We start from the raw sequence: 22,591 nt of genomic DNA, 5'->3' as shown, positions 1-22,591 counted from the left end.
TAAATGTAAACCATTTTGATAGTTTCACAAAAAAATTAACGTTTAGCTGATATTTTCTACTTGAAAATGAAGATTGTTTGGATAAACAAGGATTAAAATTTGTTTTATAACCATTCCAAAAAGTTCAAGTCTTGACGGCTCGAACTTATGTTCCCTACATATTGGTTGGCGTTATTAAAAGCAAATGAATAAAGGGGGCAAGTTTCTAGAGAAACTGCGATACGTCGTCGTTGGGGGTCGATTACGATCGACTGAGTTTATAATGTAAACTGACCGGTAAAGAGTTTTTAATGCTTTGATCATTTCGAAGCTTCCACATCCCCTTCCCGGGAAACCCATGGGCATTTGACTGTCATCCTTGCCCGGTGGATGGGGAATTATTAACTACAAGGCATTTCCAATGTCACATTTAAAGGTACAAGCTAAAGCCATTTTGATTAAATTGCAATTTGAATACAAAAGGGATGAAGAGATGGCTTTATCTGTAACGATGATGTGAAAAACCATAGAGGAGAAAAATCACATTTACCAAGGAATACAAGGACTAGACATTCTTGTAGCAACATAGTTCGAGATACCTTAAGATCTTAAGATTTGATATAGACAGGTATAGGCACGCTCTGCTAAAGAGATTGGTATCGCCAATGGGGACTCGTGGATGGATAAGAACGCTCTTATTTCTGTGACAGTGATCTTAAATGTGCCTGACATTGAGTCAACATTGTGAGGAGAATTTGCAACACCGCTCACTCTGAGGAGTAAAGGGTTAGTGCGGAACATCGCTAGGTTGGTAACCAAGCCAAGTAAGCATGCGCAGTGGCCATGATTTATTTTACCTTGTCACGGGAAACCATTTGTGGTGACTTATCACAAATGGAATAAAGTTTCCGTTATGGGTTAGTGTGGGGAAAGCGTCGATTCATTTTACTCAAGAAGATCCAGAAAAATTGTATATTTATATGTTGACCCTTCTTTCTGATCAATCGTACTCACGACATGTAATATTTTTCCACCTCGCCCGGCGGAATATTACAACATTATAAAATGCCGATATAAACATAATTACTTCTGCAATTGTGGTCTGGCAAGAATAAATTAAGGTATTATGCTAAGAAATTTAGGAAATAAGCACCTAGTATTTTAAAAATACATTAAATTGGAAATAAAATCAAATGAACACGCCTCTCATATCTTATTCTTCATCCGGGTCTCGAAAATATTCACTGATAAGATGAGCAGAGTCATTCTCGGGGGCTGGGAGCCAGTTATTGGCTATGTATTTGATGCCTTTCTTCACGATGCATCCCCCATGTAATGATCTATCGTCTCTGTTGTTCATCCAGCCGGTTTTTCCATCCAGTTCATAGTTATACCACATGATAGCTTTTCCTTTCTTGGCAGGTACAACGATGTTAGCTGTTTGACAATATTCATTTAAATTAAAGCGATCGCCATCTTTGCGGTCCCTAAATTCCTAGGAGATAAAAGCACTCTTATTTATTTTTTAGTCATTTTTCACCAGTTGGGAAAGATTTCCTCTATTATAATGGCCAGTCAACGATTAAATTCCATGTTATCGTGCACACGAACCGTAAGCGAGTATGGCGATGTTGTCAATAATGTTCTCATCTATTAATTTCATTTGTTTTCTTCCTTTCATTTCTCTTTTTGTGTGAGTGTGCGCGCGTGTGTGTGTACAAGTAGCTATAGAGCAAGTATTTGTGCGTCAGTTCATGTTAATAAGGAATCATGACAAGCTTTACTCACTGTTTCATTAAAATTTTTCATATCTGCTACAGGAAAAGCTGTTTCACCTCCTTCTTCCACGTCATTTAGATAGTAAAGAATAGTAATGTACCTGTACGGTTAAAAAAATATGTTTTCATTCAAGCATATCAAATTATGTAAGTGATAACTTTACAAGGCATGACGAAGTAACATTGGGTACAACTTATCCCAAATCAGTAACACAGGCATCACGTATTGAAATTTAACTTGAATGGCGGGAAGCAAAATGCCTGGTTCAAAAACAGCGACTTCTGTGGTGATCAGCCTCCACTGTTTTCTTTTGACTCGAGCCTCTGATTGAATTGATTCCGTTCAAGTGTAACCATGATGTGACCTGAAGGCTGTTAAGTCATAGACAAGCGGCCAGGCATTGCGTGTTGTTGAAATTGAAAGGCGACAGGCAAAACGCACAGTTAGAAAAAACGACTACTGTAGTGATCGGCCTCAACTGTTTTCTTCTAACATAAACCGCCGTATGAAGTGACTGTTTTCAAGTGCAGCAATGTTGTGATGTAAAGGTTCTTACGTCAATGAAAAGCAGCCAAGCTACTGAGCAGCGTTTGTAATGGCGGCGTCCGAGGTCATCTTTTTAGTTTTTTGAAAAGTTAGGTTACTCTTTGGAATTTCCAAACACGGTCAATAACATAACTTTTCATATACTTTTTAAAGACGGCGATGAAAATTATAAGTATCATTTCCGGTGCAAACTTCTCCTATAAATGACAAAAGAAACTACCTCAGCTGGCATTGAGGATGGTTTATATCCTCTATACTGGAAACAAATGATGAGCTAATAAACAGGACGGACTGCTGAAAGGAGTAACAAGCTTCGTACCTGCAGATTCTACATTTAGCCAAACGTGCATTTTTGAGGTCGTAGTGACAACATTTGGTTCCATCCGGGTAATCACTTTTTCTGGAGCTGTCATAATGAGCATGATAATGGCCATGAGGACCATATTTGACGACCTTGAATAAACCAGATATCAGACAGCTAAGTTCTGGTACAGATGCAAATACCTCGTGATATTTCTTAATTTTCAAATTTAAAAGTAAGCTCGAAACTGTGTTTTACCTGTAGAGGCTCACCTCCATAAACTATTCCCTTCTGAAGACGAGTAAGCTTGTAAACGCTGGAAACAAAATCCAACAATAAACTTCTGAATTAAAACAGATTTCTTAAGGCAAATGTGCTTTGCAACAACTACCATCCCCGTGAGAAACTTCTTGTCAACTTTAAAATTACTTAAGAGGCCCCTTAGAGTGACCCGACTTTCAAGACGGAAACAAAATTTTCTAATCACAACTAAAAAACACTATCATTGAGTCTTGCAACCAATGAAGATGACTCAAAACTGAAAGACTGGTATTTTTCATAGTAACTCGGTGCAAATAATTATGACTCTAGACTTGCCAGTCTTTCCAACATTTTACATGCATGCTTATTTGCAAAAATTGGAAAAGCAGGATCATGTGTTGGAATGATCTGTAAGCTTACCGTTTTCTTAGTCTTCTTAAAACATCATCTGCTTCAGCTGTCTGAAAGAGCCACACTTGATCACTGAAGCGATCTCTGTGACGAGGATGTTTCTCTTTCATATCATTCATGTACATGTCAATGGCGTGTGTTTTAAATGTCCTCCACTCGGGGTATTCTACTTTGCCTGTTGAAAACGGATAAAAATTAGCGTCATATGACCATGGAAACTATGAGCTTCCGTTTTCCGACCATCTTTTCGACAGTCTTGCTCAAATATAGGTCACGTTTGGCATTCCTAGTAGTAGGGGACTAGGAAGGAATGTCTAAAAGGGTCGAGAATCGAAATAAGAGAGAGCGAGTGAGCACCCAGACCGCTTTGTAACAGTGTATGTGAAAAGGGAATTTCAAAAAATCGCTTTTACAAGAAAAACCTCGCGGTCTGAAGTTTAATTCTTTCCCATTCAAGCATTCTGACTCTTCATTCAAATAGGACAGACACAAAAGCGCTCGTATTGGCTTGAAGAAAAACCCGGAGAAATGGTCAAGAATTTTTCTATCTAACTTGATTTTATCTACCATATCCTGTGCTTACCGTCTTCGAATTCTTTCAACTCCAGGTTTTCTATCCTGTAAAACAAATGAGTTAATCATAGTTATGCCGTAATTTACTCTATAGGAAGGTAAACAAAGAAAGGAACTAATGAAAATTTAACTTACATTTCATCGACCTCTTTTGGCGAAAGATAAAGATGTTTAAACTTTTTAGCAAATATTATCACCTGTGAAGCAAATAGAAAGTCAAATGGTTTCATGTAATGCGTAATCAAGTATGGATATGTGTACGTTGTGTTTCAAATTCTTCATCGGAAAGTCCTAGCCGTGATTTTTTTTTCCAAAAACGAAAAATCTAATATTAAAAATTTGAACCAGGACAAAATGTGCATTTCTCAAGTAAAGCCCCGTCCAAACACTCATGATAGTAACGACTACCACGCGCGTTTGAACACGAACTATCATGCATCTATAATCGACTATTATCAATTATTATGTAATTTGGTGATGTTCAAATTCTACAGGATAGTTGATGATAGTTTTTTTCGTTTGAACGAGCGGATGATAGTAAATGATAGTTTCTTCGGTCCGCAGTTTTGCCAAAATTTCGCGGAATGTTTTCGTAGCTCATTCTCCGCATCCCTTAGTAGGCTTCAGTATCTTCAACTCGCAACTTTTTTACTCAAATTTCAAATGCCACCTCAACGCGCGCCATGTTTGTTTATAATTACGTGATCTCATGGACTGATTTTGTCAACTATGATCAACTATCACTATACCGATGACTGCAAAAATGATAGTTAATGATAGTGAATGAAAGTTTAAGCTACCATCAACCATCATCAACTATCATCAAGTTATTGACAATCAGTGATCATCATCATCGTCATCATCGTCATCATCGTCATCATCGTCATCATCGTCATCATCGTCATCATCGCCATCATTATTATGATCATGGCTGTTACGTTTTATATCAGCTTTAACTTTCCCTTCAGCCTTTACCTGACTACAGAAATAAAACTTAATCATTTTACGATTATTTTCCATTCAAATGCAGCTCTCCATGAAATTACGCGTGACTCAAAATGTAGTGTCTTAACTCCTTCAACAAATTGATTCCCCCGGGTAAAAAGAAATTATATAAGGGAAATGGCAGTTTCATAGTTTATTACATACTAGTGACTGCTTCTTGGATGACACCACCTACTCCTTCCTCATCCGCGATGAGATAAACCTCAGCTAGGTCCAATTGGTCTAAGTTCATTGACTAGCTTCAGTGAACGTAGAGAACACGAGCTCACCTCATCTTTTGTAATTTCGTAATCTCGATCGAAGTCCCAGTTAAGAAAATATCCAGCAGAGCTATTTGAGTGGCCTGTTTAAAGTCAAAAGTACAAAATCATCTTGTAAGGAATTACATTTTTAGTGGTATTTCTCATTTGCGGGTATTTTGTGAAACCCAAAGTAATCAATATCTCTGCCTAATCCAGCCGAACTTTTTCTTCTTTTGATTGCAAATTTCTTTCTCCGGAAAGATTTGCAAAGTAAAGTGTTTGTTCCAGGCCAGGGATAGGGCTGAATATCTGTAATCAGCAACACCACCACAAGCAAAGACTGCCCGAAGCGCCTAGGGCTGAACCTGTAATTTACCTTCAGTTGATCTGACTGTTTTCCCGTGCTGTTTCGCCACTGGGTCCAAGTGAATATCACTTTTAGCAAATCCAACGTATTCAGCTATATCAATTATGTGATCGGCCTCTTCCGGTGACAAGAAATCCGGAATTTCTAAATGAAATGAAGTGAAAATAAACATCTCAAAAAGACAGGAGTAAGTTGGAGAGAACACAAGGCTTCTTTACAGCTGCTTTTGGTGAATGGTTTTAGGTAGTTTCTCGTGTGTAGATTTTTAAAAATACTAACTACACCGTTATATCATGCACGAGCTGACGAGTACATGATTAGAGTCCCACAATCCCTTTCTAGAAGCTTAGGACTCAGTTGACGATATTAACTCATTTAATCATGTTAACAGCTTCGGTCTTTATTGCGAGCCAATGAAGCTCTCTGAATTGACGAGGGACCATTTTTAGCAGCATCAGAGTGAAAAATAGACTCATTTCCTCAAAATCGGCTACAATTTTAGATCCTTTGCCATAGCAGATTCACCAGTTTATTTGTGGCCCAACATGTCTGTCTAACTTCCAAGCTCTTGACGCAATTATTTTCTCTTTTGGAGTACCTAGCACGTTCTCTCATATTTTTAAAGAGAATTTGATGTTTTAAATCAAGGTTACAGCGCCCAGTTTAAACCTGAGAGTCTACAATTCTCATCATCCGTTTACTGGATACGAGGAGAGGTAAACATTGATCACTCCTTGGATTACAAGGGGTTGGCACTTCTCTTAACACCAATTCACTCTGAGAAATAAACATCTGTGTCTCTAATAGAATGGATAATTTTTTCGTTGCTGTACCAAATAACGCCGGTTGTACAGCCCTGGTGATCATGGTATAGATCTTCTCTCCTTCGAGCCTGACCTTTCGTTCGTAGCCAACCTGTGGACGCAACGAAGTTTCCGCTATTACAGTTAATCCCATTTACCGCAGAGTGGTTGCTTTTAAAAGCTAAAACATAGGAAGTACCAACACAGCAGTCAAGCGTGGTGCAAGCGCACGAGGATTAATTTTGCCGGACCGGCTGTGCTCATCAGAAATACCCACTGTCACGAGAAATATGTGAAAAAAAAATTGAGAGTTCATAGACACCATTTAGAGGAGACAAAAATAGGGAAAAAAACACAAAATTTTTTTATTTCAGGTATCTTATTGATCTATAATTTTATTCTGAGAGTGATCAAAAAGGTCACACGGCTTAAGAACATCTTCATATGATGGCTTATGTGGTTGATGGCCTGGAAGCCCGCCACCTCGCTATTGCAACGTTCGCACGTTGGACCACTGTGTTGACATAACCAGGTCAAGGCACCTCATGTTTGGATTGCGGTGCTAATGGCACTGCAAACGTTTTGCTCACTTAAGAAGGATAATAACATTTGTATCAAGAGTACCATGAATGCAGACATGGAGGTACATTAAACTGCTGGCGATTATCAAAGTACCAAAGAATCGGTGTTGAAATGAAAATTGCTTGCGAGCGCTATTTCCCTCTTTACAATGACTATGGTATAATGCCATGATGGTTTACACACCATTATAACAAATTTATAACCTTATAATTTTAGTTAAGGGACTGATCGGATTTTTGGTGGCTCAGTTTCTGCAAGAGTTTATAAACTGTTTATGCCTTCTTCGTTTCCGCCGCTTTCTCGAGTTCGGTCCTTGTCCACCCCCCTCGCTCCCCTCCCTGGGAAGAGAAGCTTGATCTCGTCTCCCAAACAGCGGCTGATTTTTCGAGCCTAGCAATTTTAGTGTCATCATTGACTTTCATTTGATTTTACGTCGTGGAGAGATTTGAAATGACAGCAACTTTATTCAAAAGGAATAATGTAAGAAAAAAAACCCAACCGAATCGAACAAATCGTGTTAATAGCTGACTGAATGATCGTCTGAGTCTGAATTATGTAACTTCCACGGAAATTGTTGATATTGTTATTTTACTCGAGCATAAAAAAATTTGACAGGCTTTTAGCGCTGTTTTGAAAAAAATTTGGCAATACTTAGAAAACAACAATTCTGACACTCAGAGGAAATCGTATTCTTTAAATATGCGGTGATTATAACTTTTGAATTCATTCCGCCCAAAAAAAAGTTTAGGGAATTTTCTTAATGCTATTTCGCGGAGGAGTAGGCGATTTATTTTGAAACTACGAAGGGTTGATAATATCGTGAACATTTTCTGACTGACTAACCTTCACAGGATCCCAGCGGTATAATTTGTGCTGTCCATCGTCTTTGCATGGTCCTTCATTTTCTACAAAACAATGACCCTTAGAACACGAGGTTTCCTCGGCCTGAGTGGCGCTGTGTTCGCTCGTAAATCCTCGTTGAAAAACTGCAACCACTATCAAAATCAAACCAGGAAAATTTGCTCTCATGTTGTATATATATGTATATATGTAAAAAGCTGCTTCCTTTTGACTAGATAAACCAAATTTTCTATTACGTCGTGAACGTAGAAACGTTCCACACAAAGCAAGAGAGCAAGTTTCGATTACAGCGAGTAATAAAAGAAGTTTACAATGAGGAATCAATAATTAATTGGGTCCAAGCAAAATTTTTGGTGGTGTTTTGTAAAATAAAGAGAAGATCTTAGAGACACCCCCTGTGTGACTTTGGCTGTCTTTTGATGTTGGTCGTTGTTAAACTAACAGGTTTTGAGCCAAGGCCATGTGCGTTTGAAATTGGTTTCCATGGCAACCAATTGTGGGTCGATTCCTTTTCCTTTTTGGCCATTTGATCTCTAAGAAAGTAAGATCTGGCCAAGAGGACGACAGAAATCCAATGAAGAGATTTATGATTGCAACAGCTAAACGACTGTCACAGTTTTTAATTGATGGTGTCATCTCAATTTTCAATTTTCCGATTTTATTCATAATTTCATACCATTTCAATTGCCTGAGTTTTCTTGAAAAGAGTTACTAGTCGGAAAATATTCACCGTGGCTCATGATAAATTCCAAGTTGTAGTTAAACTGTAAGCACTGATCAAGACATGATGACCTTCAGTTATTAGTCTGTGACAAAAGTACGCTTGAAATAAGAGATTCCAAATACGTCGAAAGGAGACGAACCAACCTACGACCCCCATATGAGTTCATGACAATAGAAACTCCTGGTCGCTCAGAGACCAGTTATTTATCGTCCACAATAATCGTCCTAACATTGAAAATTTCCGTTTTGTAAAACAATTAATCATTCTATGAGACAAGATTAGCATAAGTGCATCTTATAAAGGCTTGAATGGTTTGACACGCGCTTGATTCGACGGAAAAAGAAACGGTGAGGCCATTTTATCGAGCATCCATCCTTTTCCTTTTCAGCTTTAGCAGAGTGTATACCTCGCTTAAGTATATCGGCTGTCAAAGTTATAATTATTCGCCTCTTGTATTCAGAACAGCTTTAATCCTCCATATTTCATTTCTCGAAGAACGTTGGTGTTCAAGTTAGTGATTGCTAAGAACTAGCTACTGTATCGTTAACTGAAAAGGTCGTCATCGTTCATCTTAGTGAAATACAAGACCTAGGGTTATTTGTACATGATTTGATTACTTTGTAAAACGAACGATATCGCTCGATTATCATTGTACTTCTGCATAGTTTTAACTGTCTCATAACCTAAAAGCTTTATCATATTTAGGTCTATGTGGCGGATAGCGAAGGAGTTTTGCTACATAAACGCTCATCGACTCAAAATTGAGGTGGATTGAACATTCTAACCACGAAATGAAAGAAAAAAGATAAAGAAATCCTGCAGTGAGCGATACATGGCTTCGATTGTCAATGATGTCTCAGAACAAAGATAAATACTGAGTTTATTATTTAGTTTATTAGGAGCTTCTTAAGAATTCCAAAACAATCTTTTGAATTCTGAATCGCTTATCATTCTTATTGAAGTTTGATATTTGGTGAAAGCAAAGCAAAATGCATGTGTTATGCCCATTCGCAGGTTACGATCCCGATTGCAGAGGTGCAATTAAGGACATGATGCAATTTCACAAACGCGTAATTATGGTATTTTCCACTCTTCTTCTTGCCTCATGGCTCGTTTTACAATTATTTGAAAGAGATCTGTGTAGCAAATCGCTCAGCTTAGAAAGGTGAGTGTGCTGTTTTTGCATGGTTATGTTTTTTTGTTCTGTTGTGTTTTTGAGTTTTCGTTTATTTATTATTTATCCATTCATTCGTTTCCTGTACCCTTGTAATGTAAACTAATTATTAATTAAATGCAAAAAAAAAAAGAAAATAAAGCTTTCGAGCGGGGTGCATCATTTAAAACTTTCTTTTCTCAGATACCACCTACCATTGCCTGTACAGCGGTCTTTTGCGTTTCCTCGGAAACGGTAGAAGCGTAAGCCTAGCCAAGAGTTACTCGAAGGCAAACAGGGAGAGGAAAAAGTAGAGGGTATGGGGTGAATGAACACCTGCTTCGATCAAGATTTCCCTGTTTGGCTCCAAGGACACGGGAAAGACAACAATACAAGCTTTGAGCGCCACTACTTACTGTGCCAATGATTGACGAGCCATTGAATCAAACCTATTACAATTAACTTGTTATTTATTGATGAAGTCATTCTTGACTACTTTCTTAACTTTACAGGAAACTGATGGAAGTTGACCCTCTTGAACAGTCAACAGATAAGCTGCAACTTCAATGTAAACCGGCGAACAACATTTTATTCCTAAAGACGCACAAAACCGGTTCCAGTACAGTGACAAACATTTTAAATCGTTACGGCGATACTAGAAGTTTAATATTTGCCATGCCTGCGACTAAAAAGAGCTACAGTTTCTACTGGCCTCTTTCCTTTTCACTCCAGTTTACACAGGTACTTTGGAAAGCGCCAAATATCTTATGTAACCATGCCAGATACAAAAAAGCACCAATGAACTGGCTTTTTCCAAAACAGACAACTCACTATGTTACAATATTGAGGGAACCAACACAGCATTTTGAGTCTATCTTTAACTTCTTCTTTCTCGGCAAACATTTTAAAGGATTGGAAAATGCTTCGTCGCCTCTTGAAAAGTTTCTTCAGAACCCAACGGTATACCTTAAAATAGCAAATCGAACAAAAAACCCTGGTTTGTTAAAGTTGATGAAAAATCCAGCGTTATTTGATCTGGGTCTTGACACAAAGTATCATGATGATCTAAGTCTAGTGCAAAACTACATTCGATTCCTACAAAGAGAATTCGACGTTGTTATGCTCATGGAATACTTCGATGAGTCACTGGTGCTTTTGAAAAGACGACTTTGTTGGAAAATCGACGATATTCTTTACTTTAAACTCAACGAGAGGAGAGACACCGATAAACAAAATCTATCTAACGATGTTAGAGAGAAAATTGTAAAATGGAATTCTGGCGATGAACTTCTGTATAACGCTTTTAAACGGAAGTTATGGGAAATGATAGCAGAAGAAGGCCCAGATTTTTTCAAAGATCTCGCAATCTTTCGAAGACAATTAAAATGCGTCAAAATGACCTGTCTACAAGAGGGGAATTTTCTGACCAGGCCCTATGCTGGGAGACTGGTGCGAGGCTATGTAGTGAAAGCTAACATTTCTAAAAGTCTTAATGAATCTTGTAGTAGGATGATAATGAATGAGATACCATATCTGGATTACCATCGCGAAAAATTGTATCGACAACTTTTAACTATAGACAAACATGAAATTCAAGTAGATCGTCTTAGATGAAAAATTTAAAAGTATTTAAACGTGTATACTGCTCATTGTTTTTTGTTTTACTTGCCAACGATCCATTACTGCTGTTCTCTAGCTCCTCGCATCCTTGTAGTGAAGTCAGTTCCCAGTTCTACTCGGTAAGTCGGAGACCAATATTAAGAGGGGCGCAGCTGAAAGTGCAGAAAGTGTTCCCACGAGCGCTCGCAAACCCGACGTAACGCAGTGATGTAAATATTACCCAATCAGAAGCTTGATCTTACCCTTCCTCCCCTCCCACCCCCACCCCCACCCCCACCCCCACCCCCACCCTCATGGAAGCAGCAATATAACTTATCCCTTCTGCGGAGGGCGATGCATCAGGAGCGAGCATAACAACCATTGTTTATTTCGGATGGCATTAAATTATTACTTAAGTCATGCATAAATTTGAAAAAATCTCGAAAACAAGCTTTTTCATTTCGGTCAGTCTAGTCACGCTAATGATAAGCGGCAGAAATTTTGCCGTGCTGATCCGATGTCAGTTGATTTTCTTCAGCAGAAATACTAGGAATATATTATTAAGTTGTTTATGTGTGTTTTGAAAATAACACGAAGTATGCCTGCGGTGACCCGCAAGCTATGTCCATTGATATATCATGCAGACAAGTACTGCGTTCTCCGAATTTTATGGGCTGGATCATCAAAACTTAAGAGTATACGCCCAAAATTCCTCTAATAAAAAGCTGTTTAATTTCGTGCTTCCTTACATAAGAATCTGTCATATTTTCTGGTGATTCCAAACTTTTTGACAGGCAGCGTGATTGATGCAACCTATTTTTCCATGAAGCGTAATTCAAGCGTTTAGATATTCGTGATTGTCCTGATCACGATCGCCTGAATATTTATAGAGTTTTGACTGAGTTTAAGATAAGGTAAAATCTTGCAGGAAGAAAATACAGACCCTCTTGTATATTCTATATTCCGCTTTAGCGTCGATCACAACATCATAATTTAACATTGTGATCTTTAACATAAATTTCATAGAAAATCAGCGAACCTTAAACTAATGTTTCTTTGCTAGGATTTGCATAAGGCCAGTTCCCAATCGCCTCAACAGGTTTTTTACATTCAACCCCACGCACAACCCAAAGAAAACGTCGAGAAGGTAAGCCGGTTTATCATCCTTTTTCCAAACATACTACTTAGTATTCCCCTGTATATCCTGTAGAGAGAACATCAATTTAAATTTGTCGGCAGGTATCACGGTTTTAAAAGAGCAATGACACAGGCAAGTTAGAGAGAAGAAATAATCTATATGCGGAGGAGAAACGAAACATTTCAGGGCGATTTTACTCAAATTTTAGATTAATCTGCTCAGTTCAGCATCTAGAAATGTCTTGAGGGGGGAAAACACGAAACGACTGCTATATTTTATCAGGATACGTGTCTTTCCAGCCACATTATAGTCCATCTCGTGATTGTTATACCAAGTAACGTCTCTTCAACCCATTGACACGTTTAGCGTTTAACTTCAGCTAACAATCGTGGAGTAAAATTCCTGCACACTTTTACTTAAAAACTAGATCACTATATCATGTTTTATTCACCATCATCAGATTTCACTCCGTCTGTTCCCTTCTCTACTTCTTATTGAATGAAAAGGACTTCATGATATTTCATTATATTTCAATGGTACTATCAAGCTGGGTTAACAAGGAATACGAATATAATGGTGAACTAAAGAGATTTAGGCCTAACCTCTTAGGATATTAACGAGGATTCCTTTTAATTAGGTTCAAATCCTTGAACGTGAATCAAATGGAACTTCCTAAAAGCTGTGAATTGACCACCATCATGGCATAAAAGCATGTCTGTTTTGCATTTGGTAAAGAATTGAATAAGTTGCGATGTTTGTAAATAAATAAATTATTCAGTCAAGTTTGCCAGACATTTCAATGACGAATTGCCTCATCGAGCCAGAAATTTTATATTGATTGTTTTGACCCCTGTATTCAATAACATTTAAGAATGTGGCAATTACATGTCTCTTTCAAACCAAATATGATTTGTATTTATTTGCATAATGGATGATGTATTTTGTTTTGTATATTTTCAGTTTGAGACCAACTGATATTATGAGGGTGAGGGTTCACAAGAAAACTTCATTTTGTTTCGTCTTCTTCATTGTGATGCTGATTTTCCTCTTACTACAAGTTAACGAAGAACATGAAATTTTTACCTCACAGTAAGTATTGAATGGATGGCACTATGCTAGGAGAGCATTTCCATAAGGTGTTGTATAATTTATAATTTATATGGATAAAATAAAATTTAATAATATAAAATTTATTTCAATAAAACCACGAAAGTCATTGCTGTGTACATCGTACTTTTCACAGATTAAATTTGATATATTTTTGAAAGTCAACCTTTTTGTGATTAAGTTCTTTGCCGATTGATCCTTGCCACAGTTCCCTTGAAGAGTGCTTCGAAAGGATAGAACATTTCAGCATTATGCAGTATGTTTGTGGGCCCAGCTAACCCGAGTCTCTTATCGTTAAAGCATACAAAAATGTCTATCAAGCGTGGGCCCCGAAACGGCGCTCTGGTGTTGTATTCACAGGCAAAACACAACCCACAATTTCTCTACTCGTTTGTAGGCCCAGCTAGCCCGAGTCTACTATCGTTAAATTATACGAAATATCTACTTAAGCGAGGGCCCGAATGGTGCTCTGGTGTTATGTTCTCAGGCAAGACTCAACCCACGATTTATCTACTTGGACGAAGGGCTACCGCTGGAAACGTCAGTTTTAGAAACTCTTAACGGTGGCCAATTTACATCAGTTATCAGTTCAGTTGATAAAACCAAACTATCTTTTATTAATTAAAGGAAAATTAGCTGATATTTTCCTAGAGTATAAACATTTCTCTCTAAATGTTTCTTATCCTGCTTTTCTCTTCTTAATTATCAATTATTACTCGACTCACTTTCGTTCATTCATCTATTCATTTTTCACCCATTTATCTGTTTTTTTTTTCATTTATTATTTCATTTGCTACAGGACATCCGAGCAGGAACTTTCCAGCATGAACTGGGAATCTCTAGATAGCCAGCCTCGCTTATGCGAACCAGTGAGAAATATTTTATTCTTGAAGACACACAAAACAGGCTCCAGTACTATCACAAACATCTTGAACCGCTATGGTGACAAAAATGATTTGATAATCACCCTTCCTGTCAAGAGCTACTTATTCCATTGGCCATCGTCATTTCGTCTCTCGTTTGTAGAATCCACTTATGGTAGACCACCGAATATCCTCTGCAATCATGCCAGGTACAACAAAGTTCCCATGAACTGGCTTTTTCCAAAAGAAACATCACGCTACATTACAATTTTAAGAGATCCAGTCATGCAATTCGAATCTGTTTTTAATTTTTTTCATCTGTGGTATCATTTTGATGGCTTACAAAAAGCACGTTTTAAGTTGGAAGCTTTCCTGGATAATTCTACATTATATTTCGATCAAGTTAAAGCAAAGGTTGGTAGATATATAACCTTAAACTTAATCAAGAACCCTACGTTATTCGATTTAGGACTTGACACAGATTTTTACGAAAATCTAACTGCGGTGCGCGATTACATCCGATTTGTCGCACAGGAGTTTGACATAGTTATGCTCATGGAATACTTCGACGAGTCTTTAGTTCTTCTAAAACGACGTTTCTGCTGGAAATTCGAGGACATTTTGTATTTCAAACTAAACGAGAGAGGGGAGCAGTTCGTTCGGAATAAAGACCTTTCCAAAAAGGTCAGAGAACAGATTAAAAAGTGGAACGCTGGGGATGTATTATTGTATGACTACTTCAACAAAACGCTGTGGAGAATGATAGGCGACGAAGGTCCAGAATTCTATCGCGATCTTTCCATCTTTCAGCAAAAGTTAAAAGCCGTAAAGAGTGCTTGTGTACAAGAATATAACGTTCTCACTCCGTTAATTCCCGGAAAGAGAATTTTTGTTCATGGTTATGCTTTGAGAACTAATATTTCCAAAGAGCTGTACAAAACTTGCTATAAGATGACCTTGAATGAGGCTCCATTTATGACTTATCATCGTAAAAAGAAGACGAAAAACTTTGAAGCTATTGACAATTCTGTAAATAAACCATAGTATGCTATATATACCGTGCACTTGATGTTCACTTAAGTGTGTAGACATTGATAACGAGGCTTTCCCTTTCGCTCAACCCTTCAACTCCCATAAATGATCAAGACAGAATTTCTCCTAACGATATCAATACAATATCAAGCAGACTTGTGATGAGAATAAAGATAAATATCAATAAGGGGATTAGTCATTGTTCCAACACCAATTCTCCAAACTCACATCATGAGAATTGTACAGCGGGCAGTAAGGAATTACTCAGTAATGAGATTTGAGAGTGAAAGGTTTAACTAAAGCTGGTTGGGAGGGAAGAGGCGGGGTTGCTAGGGGAACGCCTCGTTAGGAGAAGCTGAGACGATCTTTCAATTATTCCCTATATCGTACCCACTTATAATCATTTTCTGTGACATAAAATCTGCACGTAAATGAAAAACATAAACTGATTATCAAAATACAAAATACGATGGCGGCACAATTGAAACATGTAGTTATTTTCCAAACCCAACAAGTCTGCAAACAGACAAATTAATAGAATATATCAAACAAGCGGTTAGCAACCTCTACTCTGTGAAAATGGGAAAAGAAAAGGACAAACCTTCTTCTGGGTGGGGCGTCATTATTGAGGGCTAATTCTACATTTTACTTTGATTCATTTGCAAGTCTACCAACAGCCCCAGAAGAAGACCAGTGTATGTTGGTGCGTTTCAACTTCCGGTATATACGTTATCTTACAAGAAGTATGTCGTGTAAATAGTCATTTAGCCTCTTGTCCTCACCAGATCTCCTCGGCCAGCTAAATGTTTTGCTTTGTTTGCAAAACGAAACTCTAAGTTTATCATGGCGTACAAATTCGGGATCCGTTCATCTCTGACCTTGCTTGGTCTGCAAACAAGCAAGCAACATCTAGGAATCGCGAAAAAAGGTTTAATTCGCATGCAGCAAACGCACGCTGCAATGGAAAACGTCGACCCGAAATCATACGACCAAATTCCAGGGCCGAAGGGCCTGCCACTAGTTGGAACACTTTTTGACTACGTTCGAAATAAGGGTCACACAAGAGTGCATGAAATTCAGGCCGAGCGAGTTCAAGAATATGGAGAGATCTATCGGGAGAAACTCCTTGGCCTGGATACTGTAACCATCTCCAACGCTGACGATGTTCAGTATTTGTTTCGAAACGAAGGAAAATACCCCCAAAGGGAACCTCAGTTTCCTCTATGGATGAAATATAAAGAAGAACGGAAACAGGCCCACGGAGTGTTCAGCTTGTAAGTTCACTTTTCTGTTTAAGTATATGGTCCTCTGAGTCTTAAATTTGCAAGAGTTTCATGCTTCCAATTTTTCCTTATAGCATCACCGCTGAATCAAACATTTAGTTAGAGGTTCATGAGAAGAAGCTCTTATTTGTTACACAAATTCTCCATGTCAAAACCGTGAAAATGTATAGAGAACGGTATGGAGAATATAATACCTGATGCGAGGGCAAGGAAGGATTATCAACCATGGAGGCATGGTTCTTCTACCTTTACCCACTGTAGAGTGTCTAAACTCTTCCATTTAAAGTCGAAATTGACTGCAGTATGGGTGGGGGTACTACAGATCCCAGGGATTGCCTGGCAATGCCGTAGCGTGGGGAGGGGCCGGGGGGGCCCGGGCCCCCCCAATAATTTGGCAAACTCCAAAAAATATATATTGAACACAAGAGTAGAACAGTAAAAATGAAGGTTAGGCCCCCCCAATAATTTTAACCCTGCTACGGCACTGCCTGGAGAAACATAGATTTAGCTTAGAAGGGGCTGGGGCCCCTATGAGCAGGTTTTCCTGGTGGAAGCTTCTTTTGAGGGCTCAGTAGACTATTTTCCTGAGAAAATTTATGTTAGATACTACAGTTTCCCCAGCCCCATGGCACTACTGTCTTTGTAAAGACTAATGTCTCTGTTGGTACACTGCAACCTTTTTTTTTTTTTGCTCCCAATGCACTAATTGGAAACAATGGTCAGATCAGCTCATCAGTATCAGCTTATGGTGTCTTAATCATAAATTACCTTTCAATTTAATAGCTATTCATTCAAATAACTAGCCACAAAAATGGCATAGATTGTTAAGCAATTACATAAACTCAAAATATGTGTGTTTTTTGGCTAAATCAACAGGCAAAGAAGGACTCACTGCTCATTTTTTTCCCTGAAAAAGCTTTCCATGCCTTTTTTATCAAAGAAAAAAACTTGCTTGTTTCTTCATGTGTGGCACATAGTGGAATGATGGCTGCATATTATCCTGAATTTCATTCTTTTGAGAATTCTCTCTCTTTGTTGTTCAGATTTTTGAAATTGTGTAGAGATGCTAGTGATTTATGAAATAAACTTCATTTATGGCACCTGCAGTAGTGGCATTTGAGATATGTTACATAGGTTTGGATAGATATTTTCATAAAGACAGAGTACTGTCCAGTCATAAACTCATTATGCTGAGTCTTATTCATGCAACAAGCATCAATATTGTCATACAATGATTATGGACAACAGATATGATACATTTAATTCATTGATGACTTAAGAGATGCATTAGGTTGAAAGTTGTTGGTCTTAGCCCTCTGCATGGGTCATCATTACCTATGCTGCCTATCTACTGACACAGGCTTTCAGACAGTATGCTGGGAGGGACTTGGGGTGAGAAAAGAGGGCCAACTTCCGAAGAGTGAAGAATTTCTGCCTATTGCATACTTCATGCCACAGGAAATTGAATGAATCCTCTCAGCAAAGCCAGTTAACATCATCAGTTACATTTCTCTATTGGTATTTGTAAGGGTTATCATGATTTAGCCCTTTGGCCCTGTGAGAGTGACTAATATCTAATTTCTCCTCACAATATCACCTCTAAGTCACACATTAAGGTCACAGGAATAAAGAAAATGATCATCAACTAAAGACACTCTTGATTGTTACACAAATTCTCCTTGTCAGCACTTTAGGAAATGTACATAGAACAGTATGGAGAGAGTGTGTCCTGGTGTTAAGAGTGTTAAGGATTTAAGAAAATCTTGACTGAGTCATATCAGGTTTTTGTATGTTGTAAATTTTACTTTTTAAATGTAATTGCAGTCTTCTTAAAAATTAACACATTATATTAAGACTTTAGCCACAACTTAGTCATAAGATTTTGGTAAATGGGTGTTGAGGATGTAGCATAATGTTGCTATGATGAATTAGTCTTGTTACAGCCAGACACAAGCTTTACCTCCAGTTAAGGCTCATATCCATATATCTGGAAGCAGAGTCTAGCACACTTTGCTTTAAATTAGTGCACCTCATCTATTGATCAGAAACTATGGTAACCATAATTATTGAAAGTATTTATTGCCTACTTGTGCTAAAACCAGATTTTTTTGTTCTGGTACCTTAAATATGTACAGCAGATGATTTATGGGGGCGTTTTTAGAGTTATTAATGCCATAATGGCACCACACTTACTAATACCTGTAATAAATCATTGATGGAACACTAAAAATTTATCTTCTCGTCCATACACAAATAGTAAATTTCAGTCATTACTAAAACATTAATATTTTTTTTTTTGGTGAGGCAGACAAGGAGAGGATTGGTTTAAAGTTCGTCGAGTGTTGAACATGAAAATGCTGAAACCTAAAGTTGTTGGTGAATACTCAAAACCACTAAATGATGTCATATCTGACCTGTTACATCGGACTAAACAGACACGTGATAGTGATGGTGGCATTCCAGACATTCAACAGGAACTCTTCAAATGGTCTTTGGAATGTGAGTGTTAATAATAAAATCTTTGCAAAGTTTATCCTCCGCTTTACAAAGTATTAGATTTCTCGAAGGCGGCGGTCTGGTTAAAGAAAAAAAACACAGGTAAAGCAAGTGCGTCTAGTGCGCAGTTTAAATTCGCTCCAAAAGTTCAGTAAATGAACAATTGGTTCAAGCGTCGGTATGCGTTTATTGAGATATGAAGCACGCGGAAAAATTGGAAAGCACGAAGAATGCGTGACAGTTCCTCGAGATGGAGCCGTGAGCACCTTTAACTTCTTGCGTGCTCTCTAGACTTTACAACTGCTTCATGTGTCGATGAAGTCACAGCTAACGCCCAACTTTAACTTGAAAACGTTGAAAAACCAAGATCCTTAGATTTAAACATGGATTGTGACTTGCTGACTCGGTATTAAAATTGAAAATAACGTCAACGAGATGTCGTGTTCTTTCATACTGCAGCGGTTGGCACGGTCCTTTTTGAAACAAGATTTGGCACCTTTGGCAAATCGCCGTCACCAGAAGCTGCCAAGTTTATTGAAGCAGTGGGGAAAATGTTCAATCTGATTCTGAAGGTATATGTTATACCTCTTTGGATTGACAAATTCTACAGACCAAAGAGCTTTCGAGAATTTTACGACTGCATGGATGTGATGTACGACTTTGGCAACAGCTGTATCGAAAACAAGTTGAGCGAAATTCGCAGAAGACTGGAAAATGGAGAAGAACAGGATGAAGATGCAGCGGAGTTTTTGAGTTTTCTGATCAGCAGAGATGACATCAGTTCCACAGAAATAACTGCAAACTTGGTGGAGATATTGATGGCTGCTGTGGAAACGGTATGGAATAATAATCGCCATGTTTTAAACAAGAAGTAGATTGGTACGAAAATCTTGAATTGATTGGATTTTACATGCATGAGCGATCATACCTGACCGTAAAGAGCTCTGTTGGAATTCCCCTCCCGTCTTAGGAGAACGCCATGGAGACATTGAGTAGAGATAACATCAAATTACCTTGATATATTTACAAAGAAACGTTTGACATGAATTGGACGAATTATACAAGTATCTGTCAGATTAATTCAACAAGGGGCGCCCGTGACTGGAAAACCAGAACGCGAACTTTAATTGAATAATTAAACTTATTTTTTTGTGATCCCCAGACGTCAAACACAAGCCTGTGGACTTTATATCTGCTTGCCCGAAATCCTTCTGTACAAAAGCAGCTTCATGAAGAGGTTAGCGCAGTTCTTCAACCAGGTGAACTAGCAACTCCTGCAACTTTACAAAAAATGCCTTTTCTTAGAGGATGTGTCAAGGAAACCTTAAGGTACTGTGGCAATTTATTTCAGTTTTATGCTGTGTGTTGCTATGCTAACAGATAAACCGGCAAAAACTGTAACTGTAATATTTTTGTATTCGTGAAAATCTTTCTCAGTTACGGTTGGATATTGACTCGACAACCTTTATACTTTCCAAACTGACCCTAGCTTTTTTCCTGATACGAGGATTATTATTTGCAGCGATGAATTGATATCTTCTACTTTTTATAAAATGGCAACTGCTTTGATGTAAATTTATCCAGGCTTTATCCAGTCGCTACGGAAAACGCTCGCATGCTTCAGGAAGACATCGTCATTCAGGGCTACCGCATACCACCAAACGTGAGTCAATACCACTGCTACAAGGAATATAACTAAGAAGTGGTGTGTTTTGTGGTGTTTAAAATAAACAAAATCGTTCGACTCTTTGAACATTGTAATATTAGGAGAAAATTGAAGTCATCAGGTTTCCGCGATTTCTTTCTTCAGAATTTTTTTACTAACTTTTCAGCCACGGTTTTTTATGGATCATCCAGTGTATAAAGTTTAAACGAAAATTTCGAGTAGTTCTGTTAAAGTTGATAAGCTGGGTCATTGAACTGACGTGGTGGCCGCAAATTGTCTTGTTTACCACTCCTGTGCGGTCTTTGATTCGCTCAATCTTCTATTTTATTTTGGGTAAAAAACAGACGATGATACGTGTTCCACTGTATGCAATGGGTCGTGATCCAGCACTGTTTGATGATCCTTTGGAGTACAAACCTGACCGGTGGCTGAGGGATGACACGAGCAAGTCCCATTATCATGCGTTCGCCTCGCAACCTTTTGGATTTGGCACTAGGATGTGCCTTGGTAAGAAAGAGGAGCTTTGAACTGGAAGTTCTTAAGTAACAGTCTCATTTGGAAATTAGGAGCATATCAGGTTTTGTATTGTTAATTGTGACTTTTTCATTCCGGGGAGAAGATTTGCGGGGGGGTGTGGGGGGGGAATTTCTCTAGCTACCCTCTCGAAGCAGTAGCGTGCATGATAACCAGCAAAATGTATTTCTATTCCTCATTCCATAAGATTTGCGAGAGTGTTACTGATACATGTAAGAGTGTAGATCGCGAAATTTCAGTTTTGATGTATTAAAACGCTTTTTTTTGTTAAAAATCGTTGGAAAACATAATTTACATTTATATGAAGTGTGTCTGGTCATAGACCCCTGTAATATTGACAGTATACGAAGTTCATTCAAAACATCTAGTCCCTTCACTGTTCGAGGAAATTTAGATCTTTCCTTTATCAAATCGCTTATCAACGAATTTCCAAAGAAAAGAGTTTCCCAAGTTACACTCTACAGGTTTTTTTAGGAAAATCAACTTCCTTTCTAAACAAGAGTACTAGCCATTTTCTGAGGTGATACCAATGAATTGGTTGAGCGCGATCTTGAGGATTTCATTTGTAATGCATTTAAATTTTTTCCTGAGCATTTTTTGTCTTACTAGGTCGCCGTGTGGCAGAACTGGAAATGCATCTTCTTTTATCTCGGGTAAGATTTTTAAACCTGACAGTCGATTTTCTTCTTTGGTATTTAATACGCCTTTTCTTATTATTTGTATTTTTTTTTTGTGGTGTTCTTGGGTCTCTATGAACATGAGTAAAGGCAATTTTTTGGCTTTGCATCTGTATAAAAAAATACCTTCCTATCATGAGTGTTTCCTAAAAATCTGACAAACAAAAGCAACTGATCAATGCGGTTTTTTTTTATGTTGATGGACCGAAACCGGTTGTAAAATTTGTTTGTAGAACGCTTGAAATAATTTCCTATTTGTTTGCAGACATGTGACAGAGCAACGCTCAATGACTTTTTGCAACACGTTATCAAAGTTATTTTGGTTTTATCCTCTTCTAATTACATTGTGCATTATTTACTTTGTTCCATCAGGTGTCGCAGAACTTCTGGCTTGAGTCGCTTAATGAAGTGAAACCAAGGATCACTGCGCTTCTTGTCCCGGACGGAGAAGTCAAATTGAGATTTATTGACCGCTGATATCAAACGGATCTTAAATGCACTATACCAGCACATCTGTTGCGTTTGAAACCTCAATTTCATCTGATAATTAGAGATAAAATCTGAAAATTAAGGCCACTGTTTAGGTGGTCTTGATTAGTTGGCGTAATC

The 22,591-nt window shown here is 38.1% G+C and overlaps 4 protein-coding genes across 4 annotated transcripts; 3 read left to right on the top strand and 1 right to left on the bottom strand.

Moving 5' to 3' along the window:
* Positions 1-947: 947 nt before the first annotated feature.
* On the bottom strand, positions 948-7,964 carry LOC131798025 (transmembrane prolyl 4-hydroxylase). The gene is made up of 11 exons (XM_059115694.2): positions 7,693-7,964; positions 6,298-6,379; positions 5,474-5,608; positions 5,125-5,198; positions 3,986-4,047; positions 3,861-3,895; positions 3,287-3,452; positions 2,864-2,921; positions 2,624-2,757; positions 1,768-1,858; positions 948-1,474 (listed from the first exon to the last, which is right to left on the bottom strand). Exons 1-11 carry the CDS (start codon positions 7,876-7,878, stop codon positions 1,193-1,195), a joined length of 1,305 nt encoding a protein of 434 aa, XP_058971677.2. The 5' UTR covers positions 7,879-7,964; the 3' UTR covers positions 948-1,192.
* A 787-nt stretch (positions 7,965-8,751) lies between these two features.
* LOC131798042 (galactosylceramide sulfotransferase) lies at positions 8,752-11,201 on the top strand. The gene is made up of 3 exons (XM_059115713.2): positions 8,752-8,781; positions 9,449-9,599; positions 10,100-11,201. Exons 2-3 carry the CDS (start codon positions 9,484-9,486, stop codon positions 11,199-11,201), a joined length of 1,218 nt encoding a protein of 405 aa, XP_058971696.2. The 5' UTR covers positions 8,752-8,781; positions 9,449-9,483.
* An 824-nt stretch (positions 11,202-12,025) lies between these two features.
* Positions 12,026-15,498, top strand: LOC131798032 (galactosylceramide sulfotransferase). The gene is made up of 4 exons (XM_059115702.2): positions 12,026-12,100; positions 12,250-12,333; positions 13,285-13,413; positions 14,231-15,498. Exons 3-4 carry the CDS (start codon positions 13,304-13,306, stop codon positions 15,336-15,338), a joined length of 1,218 nt encoding a protein of 405 aa, XP_058971685.2. The 5' UTR covers positions 12,026-12,100; positions 12,250-12,333; positions 13,285-13,303; the 3' UTR covers positions 15,339-15,498.
* A 639-nt stretch (positions 15,499-16,137) lies between these two features.
* Positions 16,138-22,541, top strand: LOC131798020 (cytochrome P450 10-like). The gene is made up of 8 exons (XM_059115686.2): positions 16,138-16,600; positions 18,918-19,108; positions 19,565-19,941; positions 20,268-20,434; positions 20,690-20,768; positions 21,116-21,278; positions 21,915-21,958; positions 22,355-22,541. Exons 1-8 carry the CDS (start codon positions 16,170-16,172, stop codon positions 22,457-22,459), a joined length of 1,557 nt encoding a protein of 518 aa, XP_058971669.2. The 5' UTR covers positions 16,138-16,169; the 3' UTR covers positions 22,460-22,541.
* The last annotated feature ends 50 nt before the right edge of the window (positions 22,542-22,591 follow it).

This window comes from Pocillopora verrucosa, chromosome 3, assembly GCF_036669915.1.
Source record: "Pocillopora verrucosa isolate sample1 chromosome 3, ASM3666991v2, whole genome shotgun sequence".
Taxonomy (NCBI): Eukaryota; Metazoa; Cnidaria; class Anthozoa; order Scleractinia; family Pocilloporidae; genus Pocillopora; species Pocillopora verrucosa.
The sequence above is the reverse complement of the archived record's forward strand: the minus strand, read 5'-3'. Positions and strand labels throughout refer to the sequence as shown.